The sequence below is a fragment of the Pezoporus wallicus genome, unplaced genomic scaffold, assembly GCF_028554395.1.
Source record: "Pezoporus wallicus isolate ANWC-B61680 ecotype Strahan unplaced genomic scaffold, APGP_CSIRO_Pwel_v1 contig_6155, whole genome shotgun sequence".
NCBI classification, from domain to species: domain Eukaryota; kingdom Metazoa; phylum Chordata; class Aves; order Psittaciformes; family Psittacidae; genus Pezoporus; species Pezoporus wallicus.
In genome coordinates this window covers 409,197-422,153 of record NW_026637610.1, presented here as the reverse complement: position 1 = coordinate 422,153, position 12,957 = coordinate 409,197, and the positions used below count along the sequence as shown (strand labels likewise).

Below are 12,957 nucleotides of genomic sequence, written 5' to 3'. Positions count from 1 at the left end.
TTATCCAAAGTCTGAACATTAAAATACTAATGTTGTAACATATGGACTTCTGTTGACTACATGCTGAGTCTACTTCCTCTAACAGCCTTTAAACAATTCCAGTTTCATAGCAAAAGCTAAGTGAACAGACAGTTTGCTTTTAAAACCAGATTGTGAACTTAAACCAGATGGAATATGATAAAATTAAATGCGATTGTGAGGAATCCACAAACTTGCACTCAGCCTTACTAATTTATGACAGTTTTCAACAGACCAAATGGAGTTTCAGCTTTCCCTACAAAATCACTCGAGGAGAAGAAACATTCTGATTTTTCTTTTAGGATGTGCTTTGCTATCACACAGCATCCGCACAGCTTCACCTTCAACATCCCCAATGCTTTTTGGCATGCAAATAGGAAACAACAAATCATAAGGTTGGAAACACAGTAATTGGCAACTTCTAAACCTATGATAGCAGGTTCCGGACTAAGTACTCCAGAAGCAACACTATTCCTTGTTCTCATTAGCAGAAGAACAAGGAACTCTTCTACATTCTCCGTCTCACCTCCTGAACAGGCGGTGCGAGTGGGTTCTTGAACTCTGAGAGTGACACTGGAAGGGAGAACTTGGAAAGCATTGACGGCAGGTTGTGCCCCCGGAACTGACAAGAAAATGCATCTGCTAAAGGAGAGTAACTGCAGAAAAAAGACAAAGATAGAAATCAGTTTTAGATTGCTGGTCAGTGCAACATTTATCCACTTAATCATTACAGAAGTGCCAATTCCCAAATGAACACTGTGTGATCTAGAAAAAACAGTAAGGATAGTTTATGGCATGCTGCATCCTGCAAAAGTAAGCAAGAAGCATATGCACTTTCATCTTGGCACTGCATTTGGGTGCAGTACAGTATTCAAGGTGTGGAGAGAATCCAGAAGAGAAGAATAAAAATGAAAAAAAGTCTAGACCTGCAGAGTCTCTGATCAAAGGAACAGGGACTGGGCAGTCAAGACAATGATGAGAAGGATATAATATAAGCTTTGAATATGCAAAACGCAACTGGAGACATGACTGTTCTCCCTGACTATGCTGACAGGACAAGCAATATGACTGATCAGAAGTAAAGGAGAGTCAAGTTAAATATTAGGAAAACTTTTTGACTTAGGATTCCCATCTACAAAGGTCTTCAAGAACAGCACTGCCACATAAAGCACAGGAACAGCTGTTCCTGAATGATCTCCAGGTCTCTTCCAGCTCTATTTTTATAATCCCATCAGAGAAGTTTTGATTTAAAACTATCTTCCTATAACTGAGTTCCAACACAGATTCTAGAAATATCTCAAAACCCAACACAGTAAGAGCTGCCAATCTTCAGCAGAGTAAAAATACCCACCACTGCCTCCACATCTTCCTTGCTTTGCTGCTGCCTGCTCTCAAAATGGCCACATTGACTTCTCTCTGTGAGAAGGCTTACCAGTGGAAAATGCCATCATACAAAACAATAGCGATAGCAACCCTAGCCTGATTTGCTACTTTTGATTAATTTCAGGTGATGCTGTGTGCCAGATACACAGATACTCCTATGAAACACTCGTTTATTTAACATCATAAAGCATTTTGTTTTGTAAACGTTTCCATATTGTTTCAGGTTCATACAGCCTTTCTGATATGGGCATTTGGAAAGCAAATGTACTAAATACTAAAAGTAGCCTTAAAAGGTAAATACTTCCAAAAGCCCACATCACTGCAGAAGTGTATCTGCAGTGCATATCTGCACTTACCACCACCTTGTTGCCACAGTAACTCATTTTCCTTCTACTTACAGACAGACACTGGCGTTTGGAGAAAGCATGTAGACATTGTTTTCACAAAGCGGATAAATAATAATTGCTTTTCCCCAGTAAACGAGATGTGCAGCAAGCTGGAAAACCTGCATTGGGAAAACAGGGAAAGATTAGGTGAGCAAAAGCAAAATTCCAACTCTCAGCAGGAGTTCCACACAATGAGAGAAGAGCTGTGTTTGTGCTGAAATGAAAGAATGTTCTATCCCTTCATCCGGCTTTCAGAATAAATTCACGGTTTAATATAACATGTGGCACATCAAAAAGCATTTGACAAGGTTATGAATTTCCAAAGGTTCACTTCACATTTCTAAGCAACTTAGTACTTCCTGCCTTAAAGGAATTTTTTTCATGCTGTATCAATAGTAGTTACTTTTCATGCCCCAAAACCTTATTTCTGTCTGTGCACAAAATGCATTAAGTGTTACACATGAAAAATAAAATAAAAGAATCAGCCTCTACTATGAGGCAAACATAAAGGAAACCAACACTGCCTTTTTAATGCACTGAGATATTTCAGTAATGAGCTACACAAAGTATTTTAATGTGTTAAACAAGTCAGTGGTTGTTAATGGCTCTGGAAGAGCCACATAAATAGCATCTAGGAGACATAAAATCCAGCCTGTATCATTAGAGGCATTTAACTTCGCTTTTTTGTGGAGAACAGAACTACAGAAGCAGTAGGGAATTTCCAGAGTTCATCCCACAGCTATATAATGCCAAGTAATACCACAGACCACTCTAAGCAGGCCTAGAAATTTTATTACAAAACAGGGCCTTCCCCTTCAAATAAGAAAAGGTGCACACCTACAACCAGGAGCATCTGAGATGACAAGCCATGCTCTCCCTGTCACACAAAGCATAGATCATGTCCCCAAGTCTGACCTGACAAGTATTGGCCACAATGAGCACAGTCATCCACATCTCTCAGTAGTCTCTTGTCTCCCATGATTGCCAGAGTCTCATTCCCTCCACTGGCACAAGGGAAAATGATAGGTAGATTTGCATGGGCTTTCAGCACACTTCAGCAGAAAAGATCTTCACAGATCCAGGAAAAGTAATGTGTTTGGCCATGGCAGCTGTAAGCTTTCACTTGTATTTTGGATACCTCCATTTGCACATAGACATCACGATGGCAGAACCAAGACAAGACCACTGTGGTGTAAGTCAAGAGTACTATTTGCTCTGGGTTTAGCTACCTAATGGAAGGGCACAGAGAAGACAGAGCTATTCTTCTCAGAGGGGCACAGGGAGGGGACAGAAGGCAATGCACACAAGACAGAAGATGGGAAATTCCCATTAAATACAAGCAAAGTTTTTACTCTGATGCTGGTCAAATGCTGGACCAGGGCCCAGAGAGGCTGTGGGAGGTATCCCTGCAGGTACTCAGAATTTGAACGGACAAGCCCTGAGCAGCCTGCTTTACTGGGCTTGCTCTGAGCAGTGGTGTGGACTGGAGACCTCCAGGCACCCCTGCTACTCCACAGCAATCTGCAGCTTGGATACGGCTACAGGACTGTTGAGTGCTCTCACTGCACCACTGCCCTTCATTTCTCCAACCTCTCCACATGTGAGCTCTAAGGCTCACGCTTTCACTGTGCACTCTGCTCACACTGACAGAACTGACATGCTCACGTACCACAGAAAGCCCTGGCACACAGAAAGAAAACACCTCATGATTTAAAAGGATTTCAGCTGCTGCTGACAGTTCCCCGTACCTGCAGCAATGCCAAGTCAGCATCTTGAGCCAGTTGCTGCAAATTCTTCACGGCAGAGGTAGTTTTAATTACTCTCACCAGGGCAGGAGAGCAGTCCAATGGGAGCTCATTAAGCAATGACTTCTCATCATTTAAAAGTAATAAGGCATGGTAGGGCCTGCAGAAAAATAGAATACATTTGCACAGTAAACTACAGCTTTTCCTGAAGGCTTAGTTATTCCCAGGCCATGATTCCTGGGGTCAATCTACTGGTAAAAAACGAGCTTCTAATCTCATCCTTTTGGTGTAAGTGGTTCAGAATAAGCTTCTTTTTATGTCACAAAGTAAGGCGCTCCCTATAAAAAAGGGATAAGCGTTATATGGTAACTGGATGCCCCAGAGACTAGGAAAAAAAGACTGCACTGTGCTAGCATGCAGTTAAGGCTGGGGAACTAGTCTGAAAACTGTTCATCTGCACTACTGAAATACAGAATGGAGTAAAAGCAAGAATTAGTTACTTTTGCAAGTAAAAAGCTGTAAACATGGAATGCTGGAAATAAGATATCACAGGGCCTGGGTTCTCTTTCTTCTAAAAGCAAAATTACTTCTGGGTGAAATTAAAATGAACACACAATTCCGGTGACTGGAAAGAGCACAAACCTCTCTTGCAGCATCACCTCAGTACAACCACCTAATATTAAGGCAAAGGCTGTTGCTTCATACCACCACATACACAGCAGCATTATGGCACCACAGCAGAAGATTCAAGGGAACCCTGTCTCAGCCCATGCCACCAATGCTACAGCTCATGTCACATCATCTCCCCAGCTCTACCAGCACAGACATTTGTGGCACCACACTTGGAACTAAAGAAGGGCTGGCCTCAGTCTGAAGGACAGCTTGCACTTACCTGATGGATTTCAGGCTTCTCTCAATTGCTTCAGGGGGTATAAAGTTTGTGGCAACATAATGGATTTTATGAGGCAGACAGAAACTCACTTCCAGCCAGTTGTTGATATGTAAACGGACCACCCCTGTTGTGCAGAGACTAAAATAGGAAGAAAATAAATACATACAGCATTTACTGTGTATAACAATGAAAATAGTGATCCAGATTCACCCCTGCACAGGAATCACATCAGGACAAGAAAAGGCTGAATGTACCCTATCTATCCTCAGACTGGCTGAGGGCCAGCTGGTTCCTAGCTGCAAGTGCTTCCGTAACTTGTACTTACAGAGCATTATCCCCGATGAGACTTTGGAGGGATCTGAAAGACAGGACCCCACTGATCTTCTGCTCCCCCTGCTCTTAACATTGCAGCAGTATCTCAAGATAAGAGTTTCCTGAGAAAACTACTGCAAGGCAGAGATTTCCCTAGAAGAGAGCTGCAAAGGGCAAAGATGAATTGGGCACAATCTTTTCACCTCCAATTTCCATCTTCTTCTCCAAGAAAAAAGAAAAGGAGATGTCTGTACTGGGCAAGGGGTGTTACAAGCAGCACATTTCCACAGTAATGGACTCCTTCGGTTCTGCTTAGGTTGTTTATTTCCTACTAACCTGCTCCAGCTTGTCACATGAAATCACAAACGTGCTTGGTTAAATGGCTTCTTCATTCTAGGAAACCACAGGCACCAAGCTAAGCCTTTTAGCTGACTTCAAACAACAGGACTGGAGTGGAAATTACGGCCATCTCAGGAATGACAGGAAAGTCTGACACTCGTGTTCAGCCTGAAAGCAACTATAAGCCTCTTTCACTGAGAAGAGGGCCTAAAATACAGTTTTGAAGTTTGCACTCTAACAATTCCAGTCTGAATTTTAAATTCAAGAGTGCTGAGACTTGCAATACAACTTTTGTGTCGATAACACCCACGAATTTCCCCTCTACACAAAGCATATTTAACAACATGCCAGGAACACGCTGGGAGCAAATACATGCCTTTGGAAACTCTTTATGTGGTGATTTCAACATTCTACCTAGCATTCAATTGCAGGCCACAGACTAACATACTCTTTTTCAAGTTCATCTGGTTGGATAGAGGCTTTAGAGAGACCTGAAAGTTCAGCTTTGAAACAAAAACACTGGGCAGCTTTGGCTGCCAGTATAACTATTCGCCAAACCACAACAGAGTGGTGAGAGAACAGACGTGATCCTGTCCTGCTCCGTGCATGATCAGACTCATTAGGGGCAATCTCACTGCAGACAATGCTTTTCAAAAGCAGAGGCTGTGGTTTTGTTCTCAGATCTTGCAGTGACCTCCAAAAATACTGATTTTTCAAGTTGCAAATAAAGTAGATATTATGTATGTTTTCCTTGAGAGGATGAATCCACTGTCTCTCTGGCACTACCACCTCACATCAGCATAGAGGCTCCAAACCCTGAAGGAACATGCAAAACACAGCAAACGCCTCCATTTTTCTTGCATTAAATGCAAGAAAACCAGTAACACTGCTTATCCCACTAGACATACACCAACTGACAGATAAAGCTGGGTTCTCTCAAAACACATCAAGATGAAGGGCACCCTAAGGCAGGAGTTATATGCACTATCTACCAGGCCAAATACTCACAAGAGAAGACATGACAATAAATGAACGTGGCAAGTGAGATAAAAGACTACCTGGAAACTACTGGGGTTGTTAAAACAGGTTACCAAAAAGCAGCAGAGATACACGAAAACATGAAACACTTGCAGGGATATTTTCCCTGCACAGTGTAACATTCAGGAAACAGAAGAAAATACAGTTGGTTCTTTTCATTCTTCAGTCCAAGTGCACCAAGGCAGAAGCTTTAATTAGATAATTACACTCCCCCCAGCGTAATTTTGTCTGCAGTGCAATATACAAGAGCCTAGAATTAAAGACAACAAGAAAACTAGATTTTCAGTTCTGATCTGGATCTTAATTTCATTCTTCTACATTTGCATTCAACTGTACAATTTCAAGCCTTCATTATAGCTTTATGTACATGGTTTCTCCTTCACCTGCCCCTCCTTGGATGGAAAATAACTGAAGTCTTTAATAATTTGACAAGGAACAAGCTATGTTCTCCAGCAGCAGTATATGTGAGTGCCCTTAGCCAGCCAATGGACTTGAATAATTTCACCAATAGGTACACAAAGATTCTAGCAACATGAAATACAGTCAAGCCACAGAAAGTGAAGTTTGGATCCACATTTACCTTCATTTTACAGATCGTCCATGAACTCATCTGTTTAGCAAGCTTTTTACTGTGAGCCTCACAAACCTCCATGAGCTGGCCTCAAGTGCCTTGGCTGGGGACCAGCAGACCCAGAAGCCACCTTCTTTTAGAGGCAGAAGCAGAATGGCAAAAACCAGCAACAGAAGAGAAAACCAAGAAAATAAGTTTTCAAAGTCACACTGGGGAGTAACCTACCTACTATACTATTTTATTCTTCTTAACTAAGTCAAATTGTGGAGCAAAGAGTCCAGAAAGATGCAGAACTGTGGGAAGGTGAGAAGACTGCATCGGCTGCATTGCATACCATGAGCCTCAGGGACACAGTTTAAGTAGCCCCTGACAGGAAACCTACAATTGCACAAAGGTGCAGTAGGTACACCAGGAATTTACAGAAGGCTCTTTTGTTCGTTGCTCCTTTCCCAGCTACTCTCACATTTTATGGGGATTTTCTGCAGTGTTCCTGCACCCTGAGCTTTTTCACCGAGTTGACATTTTCACTAAATTATCTGCTGTAATTCCAAAAGCTCTTTTCAGAGCAGTTATGGCCTATATAAGGGTTGTTTGGCCTTATATGCCCACTGCTCCATCAGTTAACTGGTATCCAGAGACACTGCTGCAACTTTTCCTTTTTCCCACAGACTCCGAGAGCAACTGGGCAAAAATAGCTTCACTTCACATACTCTAACTGGCTGTTAAACCCTCAAAGGCATTCCATCTTATCCCAGAAAAACTTAGTTTCAACACTTAAAAAAAAAATTTTAAAAATCTCTGGTTAGATAATACATGAGGAGCAATACTGAGGGATAAGGATAAGGAGGGGGGATATCAGTCTAAAATTGAGACAGGGAGAAGACAACAGAAAAAAGCTGTTCAGTGTCTCTATCATAAGACTTATGAGACATCTCATGATGCTAGAAAGAGCAAAGTTCAAAAGAAACAGAAAGAAACACAGAAACTAGAGAAGGTATGGACCTCCTTATCAGGGGATGCTGTGATGGTTAAATATTTACTCTGGCTCACAGGACTGTGGACTAATTTCGGGAAGTGAATATACAGAAACCACCTCCAAAGCTGTAGGAACCTGAGGAATAATTTTGGGACTATCACTGCTCTTTTGCTCTACTCTGCTCTGCCCTGAGCAGCAACTGTGAACCACTGCCCCAAAATGGGAACCCAGTTGGCCAGTATCCCACAAAACTGCAACATTCTTTTCATAGCTATTGGCAAAACAAAGATAATCCTATCTCATATTTTATGAAATTTTACATATACACACACCGCTTTATATCTATTCTATTTATATCAGAAATTAATAATTTTTCTAGCTTAGTAGTGGTAAGCTTGTAGCTCTGGAGTTTATTTTTGCTACAGGTTGTGACTACTTAAAGCTTTGAAATGATTTCACATTTCCTTGTAAAGAAGATACTGACCATCCTTTGATCAAGTAATGGTAGTTGGTTTACATTTTACAGTACAGCCACACAAATCACAACTAATAATTCACTAAATCTCATAGAAGTATTCCAGTTCTCCCTGAGCTGCTGAGATAGGCTAGATCTACCAGTCAGTTCAAATCCTGCTAAGCTAAAAATGTATAAAGGCTCTTTGCATGTTATAAGGAAGAAATAAACAATCCTCCCCATAATTTCACTTTTATTCCAATTATAAAGCTAAAAGAGAAGTTTCCTAAAAACAGACACGCAGTTAGCTAGTATCAAGCTAATATATTATCTGCAGTTGCAGATAAAACTTGGTAAAAGCTCTCTTAACTCCCTAAACTGAAGGCTGGCTTAAAAGAGACACCCATTTTAACACTGGTAAATTTGTCAGCACTGGAATTACTGGCAACTGGACTTTCTTGGTCCTAAAGCCAGTGCTTTTTGTTCCATACCAATGCTGAAGTTTGGGGACATGATAACAAGACTCTCAAATCTATTTTCTGAACTAATACAAAAGAAACATTCCAGTTTGCTCCACTAGAGTCAAAAAAGGTCCCAGGATTTAGATGCTGATTACTCCTGAACTGTCAATCTAAGAATATTCCATTAGCATAGCAGCAGTAGTGTTATGGTCAAGATGACCTGGTTATTGATTCCTGCCTTATAAATTACAGGCATTTCATTCAAAACACAAAGGACACTTTGATTCACACAGCTGTGGTTTTGTACAAACCAACTTGCTAAGGGATGTGTTGGGTCTTGCCTGAAATACCTCAGCACCATCTACAGGAAAACAAGGGCTAGACAGCATCTTTGGAGCAAGGGAGATAATTCAAGAGGCCTTCCACTGGAATTGCAGAAATCAGCAGACAATAGGAAATGCTGGCTTGAGCAAATCTCAGATGGAGAGCCGCATTCCCATCTGCAATTCAAAGTGCTCTCTCCATTTTACTATGCTGTTCCTTTATGCCAAAGGCTATGCCAGAAATCTCTGTAAATTTAAAACAGCACATTGTCACTGCATCCATTTGAAGACTTGCCGTTCCCAGCAGCCTTTTCTCCTCTAAAACAAACAGACCAAATCTTTCAATCTTTCCTCTTAGGTCATTCACTCTCCTCCATGCTCTCGAATCCTTCTCGAAATGTGGTGCCCAGAAGTGGATACAATATTCATTACAGCAGGGGCTTTACAATCCTGAATGGGACTGATTCCTAACTTACAGTTGAGAGTCTTGTTCTATGCATTCCTGTCTATTTGCTCTTTCTGCAACTCCGTGTCACTTGTGACTAATCCTCATTTCATAGAGGACCACACAGACACTACTCTGGAGTTGCTGCCACACAGGAATTCTTCATCTTGCAGTTGCAGGAAAAAAAAAAAAATCCTATTTCTAGACCATTTCTTCTATCTTAAAAAAAAAACAACCCAAACAAACCACTTTTAATTCCATGCCTGCCTGGCAAGGTGCTGCAGCCCCTCTCAACTGAGCTGAGTGCAGGTATAATTAAGTGTATTTCTCTTGCATACAGTATTAATGGAAAAATACTGCAGAACAGCACTTTATTACCCAGCCAGCCAACAACACTGTTAACTACTTTTCAAATACAGCTTTCCAATAAAATGCACAGCCATTTTATATCTTTAGCAACACCTTTTTACATTTTCTTACGCCAATTTCATGCAAAAGTGTCAAAATTTAACTGGCACTGCTTCTCTCCCTCTCACAATGCCTAAATGTGGGAGACACTGCCTTCTGCTACATCTTGGGGGCAGCACCAACGTGTGTTTCTCTGTGGTTAGTCTATGTCAAGGAAGGGTCATATTAGCACACTCCATGTTCCTCCAGTCACAGCTAAATGCCACAAGATGTCACTGTGTCACTAAAATGTTCGGAAACAAGCTCAGGATTTGCCTCATCATGCACAAACACACAGCCCTAGAGGAACAAAAAAAAGTAACTAGTAGGTGAAGATTAATGTTAGAATTATAGGCTGCACAGAAAGTGCCTTATTTTAAACTTCAGTACAGGTCTGATGTGAATTGTAAGAGAAAATATATAACATGCCTTCCAAAGAAGCTGAAATTCACAGGTCTTGAACATAACAAAGCACAGCTTACTGTAAGTTTTATAATGTGCGTTGCAATCATTAACTTATTTAGGCTTTCAGTGCCTTACCTTATAGGGCCTTGTGATTATACCCTCTGTACAAAGGGAACCGCAATCTAGGGAGGGTAAAGGGTTTGTCTAATATCATATAATGTGCTCTACAGTCAATCAGGGAACTCCAGCATAATTCTCCCAAGCCCTGACAAACACCCTAATCAAAGGGCACATCATCTTCCTCCCCACTGAAACGTTCTGTGCTCCTTTGTCACGGTCTTTCAACAAGCGCATGTTGTGAACGGAAGCGTTTGCTCTGCATGAGGAGTCAGCACTGACAAGCTGTCAGAGCCGACGTACGCTGGAGGAGGCTGGTGCCAGCTCCTGCTGAAATTCAGCACTAACTCCACACTCCTTTGAAATCCTTGCCAGAACTTTTAATCCAGTCAAGAAACAGCATGTTACAGTTCTCATTCTGCTGAAAGTCCCACCACCTAATGCAAATATACTGTCCAGACATGCACAGTGTAACCAAATGAAGCCAGGGCAGTATCTGACTTGCCATCAGTGCTAGATGCAGCATTTTTCTCTTAGCTACAGGTTTAGAGCATTACAGCGATATGATATTCGTATTATGACACTTTCCAATGCCACAATTCACTTATCATTATGCGCCTCTGTGCTAAGGAAGAAAATAAGTCTTAAAAGTTGTTTTTATGAAAAGTTTTATGAACCAAAACATATCCAAAGGGAAACCAAGGTAATGATTACAGTAACAATTCTGCAAACATTTCACCTTACAGCTAGACTTCACATTGCTCCTCCTGGTCTAAAACCCAAGTCCCAGTGAGTCAACAGCATGAAGAGGCAGATAATATCCTAAGGAACAAGACATTTCACAAGAAGCAGTATTCCCACTTACCTGTCATATGTCTCTTTGAGATCTCTGGCCAGTTTGCACTTGGGTAGAATGTGATGAAACGGTGACTGTGGCCCTTCTGTGGCTGTGGAAAGTTTCAAAACAAGAAAGCAAAGAACTGATTTCAAATGAAAGAGCGTGTCCTCTTTCCCCACTAGGTATCAACCAGTACCTCAGGGACAGAATCCATTTAATCTACAATCTACATCCTTGTTTTATCTACAATCACCTTTGCAATAACTCAAGTTACATGTTAAAATAATAGTAAATTAATGCCAGCTTCTCCTAAACCTCAACTCAGTTAAGCACATGTAACTGTGAATTTGACAAGTGATGATTTTAAATGTTTTTGGTTTTATGCATGTTAGTTTTATTTTTTAATGCTTGCAGCAAGATGATGCATCAGTGTCAGAGTTCACCTTGAATACTCCATATTATTATAGTAAATTGATCTGAAGTACAGGCTATAAAGATGCTCTGTAACTGTTTACTAGCCATGGTAACAACATGTAAGAGTAAAGTTTTCACACAAGAAACCTGGTGACGCAGCACACAGCATTAAAGCATGGGAAATTTGCTCTAGGTTGGGTGAAGCAGGCTGCATATGAGTTCTTCCATCTCAGCCTGACAGGCAGATCCAAATGGGATGGTTCAGTGCCCATTCATTCTCCAGTTGACTGCGCTGAACTGAGCTAGCAAGGGAAGTGAACAAGCTACTTTGCTTCTAAAGCTGACATCTCTGCATAGGGACAGCGATCTTGGATGAGGCAAAATGCAGTCAAAAACTGTCAGAATGCTAAAGAGCACCAAAACTTGTTCATACTGATCCCAGCCACAAAAGAAGTAAGAAGGCACAATCAGCACTTTTCTGAAGAAGTGCTCCTGGACAAACACATTCCTGCACAAAGCTAAGCTCAGCACGTACTTTCTGACATGGCAGACACTTCATCCTGAATAGCTAAGATCAGCTTGGCCTCCCTGGTCAGGTACTGGCAGCGGCGCTCCTCGTGCTGCAAGACTATGGCGATTCTTCGGGAAAGATTATGTAAGCAGTTTATCACAGATGGATCTGCATTGGCCTACAGGCAACACAGAAAAGAAACAGGTCAGTCATTCAGCCACAATCACATATATGAAACTACACTGATGGGTAAGCAGTCAAAAAGCCAGGCTGGATGGAGCTTTGAGCAACCTGGACTAGTGGAAGATATCCTGCCTATGGTAGGGGGGTCAGAACCAGGTGGTCTTTAAGGTCCTTTCCAACCCAAACCACTCTGTGATTATATGAAAATAATTATCTTCAGTAGATACCAAGTCAGCCTCTTCGGCAATCGGAAAAAGCAAGGCATTTTCTCTAGCAGCAACAAAACAGAAAGAGATGTCCAAAAGTAAAGAGAAGATTCTGGGATTTCTACACTTGTCTGTGCATCAAACAAACACAGTACCTATAGTATGAAACTCCTATCTGGTTATTTCTTCCAGTTGTTAATGGGCCTAATGAGTTCTGCTAGCAGAGACCAAAGAACTCGGTTTCACACAGTGAGAAAATAAAGTGTCAAGCTATTTGAAAAGGCAGAATGTCATGATGTTTAGGTTAAATTCACCAGCAGTGTGAGGACTGCAGTGCCTTTAACACGGCCCATTCACTCCAAGTTCCTATACTAATGTTTGTCTTATATTCTGACAAGGCAGTAACTATGTGAGAATTACCAACAGGGGATCAACAATTTGATCCCAAACTGGAATGAATTTGGATTTACACTCCCAAACATTTCACAAATAT

The 12,957-nt window shown here is 41.4% G+C and overlaps 1 protein-coding gene across 10 annotated transcripts in view; it reads right to left on the bottom strand.

The window, feature by feature from the left end:
• The window catches only part of NPRL3 (NPR3 like, GATOR1 complex subunit), a 43,571-nt gene that overhangs the window by 15,130 nt on the left and 15,484 nt on the right, over nt 1-12,957 (bottom strand). For 9 of the 10 annotated variants that reach the window (XM_057406562.1, XM_057406564.1, XM_057406561.1 and 6 more), the window contains 6 exons: nt 12,100-12,253; nt 11,178-11,259; nt 4,425-4,562; nt 3,536-3,692; nt 1,800-1,906; nt 545-674 (listed from right to left, as the gene is read on the bottom strand). In XM_057406562.1, the coding sequence (XP_057262545.1) occupies nt 545-674; nt 1,800-1,906; nt 3,536-3,692; nt 4,425-4,562; nt 11,178-11,259; nt 12,100-12,253 (768 nt within the window). Of the gene's footprint in view, nt 1-544; nt 675-1,799; nt 1,907-3,535; nt 3,693-4,424; nt 4,563-11,177; nt 11,260-12,099; nt 12,254-12,619; nt 12,953-12,957 lie in introns of those variants that run through there. The other variant, XM_057406567.1, reaches the window with a different exon arrangement.